This window comes from Drosophila suzukii, chromosome 3, assembly GCF_043229965.1.
Source record: "Drosophila suzukii chromosome 3, CBGP_Dsuzu_IsoJpt1.0, whole genome shotgun sequence".
NCBI classification, from domain to species: domain Eukaryota; kingdom Metazoa; phylum Arthropoda; class Insecta; order Diptera; family Drosophilidae; genus Drosophila; species Drosophila suzukii.
In genome coordinates, this window is record NC_092082.1 from 80,627,081 (window position 1) to 80,629,603 (window position 2,523).

The following is a 2,523-nucleotide window of genomic DNA, read 5'->3' on the forward strand; positions in this document are numbered from 1 at the left end:
GAGTCGACTGAGTCGGGAAGGACACAGGTTGTAAATTGCGACGGGCTGCCAGCGGGGCCTTAAATTTCAATATGGGATTTATGTCATCGAATGACCGACACGACCACGCCCCCTCCTCCAATCCAACCGCCCCCAAGTGCGGGTGTGTAGAGCCGAAAATTTATGGCGTAATTGAAACCGGAAACTGCAACGTTTTGTGGTGAATTTTAATAAAGTTTCGCCTTTGTCCATAGTTATTTATTGACAAATAGCAGATAATTTGATTTTGTGCCAATATTTAAAAACAATGCGACACACACGAGGTTGCAAAGGTCCTGGGAATGGGGATGCAGATTTAGGACCTGCAGGCAATTTATGTAACTCATATTCTGGTTTTTGACCCCGATTCCATAACGTTTTTTTTCACTGCAAAGTCAAAGGTTAGGCTGTAATTGGATACAATTTCAGCGGTCGTATACGGGTTATATAGAAATAGTTTTTGGAAAATGGGAAACTAAGTAGGGATGTGTGATGAAATTATAAATTGAGTTTTCATCGGCACCCTTTTCACACTTTTTCCAATCATCTGCGGTCAACGACAAAGTGGAAATTTAATAAACGATGATTAAAATCTATCGATTAATAATCAAATTTTGTAATAGTATGTTTTAATGTTAGGAAATTCAATAAATTTAGTTTGTAAATGAACAGGTGGGACACTCGCCGAATGTTATTTGGTTTGTTAAAATAAAATATAAAATGGTCTATTCCTCTAATATGACTAAATAATGGCCCAGAGAAATCAAATGATGTCAGAATAGGTAGTAGTATTTTCCTCTACTTTTATTCAACTTAAATTTTTTCTAAAATAAAATCCACATTATTTTTCCCACCACAAGGGACAACTAATCAAAGCTTAAGGAAGCAGATATGAAGAGGGGACTGATAAGACATAAGCTTTAGTAACAGTCCGAGTTCAAGCAACCATTCCCTGAGGAATGCAAAAACTGTCAGCATTTAGTGATGAGTATGATGATGTTTCTATAACACAAAATTGTCAACTACACTACACACAGACACGAGTTCACGCACAAGTTTGATTCGATGGCAGGCCAATAAATGGAAAAGGTCCGAATTGATATGTGTGTGTGGTGTGTCCTGTCTGGGGACCAGATTAACCATCCTATCCGCTGGTCAGAGACCATAAAAGCCTATTAGATAACAGCAAAAAGCTAAAAGAAACTACCCAATAGCAACAGTAAGAACACAACATTACACTTAAGAAAAGGGGAAACTTCTCTATTCTCGGCTTAAGGATGGTGCATACGTAAATAATATTTTTTCTGAAGAGGTAGTACAAATATAAGTACAAGAACTAAAAACCTTTATGTGAAAAAGTTAGGATTTATGGTGATAGCAGGTCTGGAGATATGATAATATCCACTTCCAGCGCGATTGGTAGAATCCAGTCGGTATAGGTCCTTACATCGGTGTATGTGTCCTGATTTGTCGTAGAATTATGATAGCTCAGAATTCCCTTTTGAAGAAAAATTCCGTCATTGAAATGGTAATCAGGACTTCCCTTTTCAATGGGCTCGGGAAATAAATTAACTTCTTGCCTTTTGCTTAGGCAAGGCTTGGAAAATGTAATAATAGCCCAAGCTTTTTTATGCCACGGACATTCCACTTTTTTAGGCAATTTTTGATCTTCTCTGTTGATCTCATAGGTAGATACTTCTGAGTTTGGTTCCACATTTACGATAATGCATATAGGTTGTATATGAATCTGATATTCGACATTCGTTTTCAATCTGAGCAGAGCTATATCATTTTGTTCTGGTGACCTGTGCACTATCGCTTTCGCTACAATGTTATCTTCGTATGTGCTGTTTAGATTTTTTTCTCCCAAGCGAACGATGCTGTTGTGGGTATATTATAGGTATACATTTTATCGATTAAATAAATACTTAGGTACTTTACTTACAGTTGGGTTCCTCTTTTTATGCAACTCGCAGCTGTCAGGACATACCCTAAATATTCACAAAAATTATTTTCCAATAAATATAATTTCTTAAAGTACTAACGTTCGTTGATAAGCGTGCCAGCGCAGATGAATTCGGAATTTGTTGTATTTCGAATTGTAACCAGCCAAGGATGGGGAATGAAGACAGTCTGATTTTTTCCACAATTCTTCTCTAAAAATTGAGCTGAACCCTGATAAACGAGCAGCAGAGTGCAAAAAGCAAACCAGAGTGCGGCACTCATAATTTCATACTAAAAGATATTTTTTAATAAGTAAAACGAAATGTCACTCGGCAATGGATTCGAGGCGGCAATCTGTGCCCTTATCATTTAAAAAAATGCTTATACGGGCTTCTGAAAGCTTTGTGTATGTACGTGGTTGGGCTGTTTAATAATATAAATAGGCGTGATTCATAATTTTTAACATATATTGTTATCAAAATAAAATTATTTTCATAAACTGAATAACAGCTCTCTTACCATTTTCGGGAAAAAACGTTGGGTTTTGTTTTTGCAAATATT

General features: G+C 36.6%; 1 protein-coding gene across 1 annotated transcript; it reads right to left on the bottom strand.

Moving 5' to 3' along the window:
* Nucleotides 1-1,257: 1,257 nt before the first annotated feature.
* Nucleotides 1,258-2,259, bottom strand: LOC108014816 (serine protease 44). The gene is made up of 3 exons (XM_065866294.2): nt 2,064-2,259; nt 1,964-2,009; nt 1,258-1,898 (listed from the first exon to the last, which is right to left on the bottom strand). Exons 1-3 carry the CDS (start codon nt 2,242-2,244, stop codon nt 1,385-1,387), a joined length of 741 nt encoding a protein of 246 aa, XP_065722366.2. The 5' UTR covers nt 2,245-2,259; the 3' UTR covers nt 1,258-1,384.
* Nucleotides 2,260-2,523: the final 264 nt, after the last annotated feature.

Bases quoted from the DNA above. Each gene is read 5' to 3' on its own strand.
- LOC108014816 (XM_065866294.2), bottom strand. From the start codon at position 2,244: ATGAGTGCCGCACTCTGGTTTGCTTTTTGCACTCTGCTGCTCGTTTAT. The intron at 2,010-2,063 runs GTTAGTACTTTA...GTGAATATTTAG, and splicing joins TGGCACGCTTATCAACGAAC to GGTATGTCCTGACAGCTGCG. The intron at 1,899-1,963 runs GTAAGTAAAGTA...TACCCACAACAG, and splicing joins ATAAAAAGAGGAACCCAACT to CATCGTTCGCTTGGGAGAAA.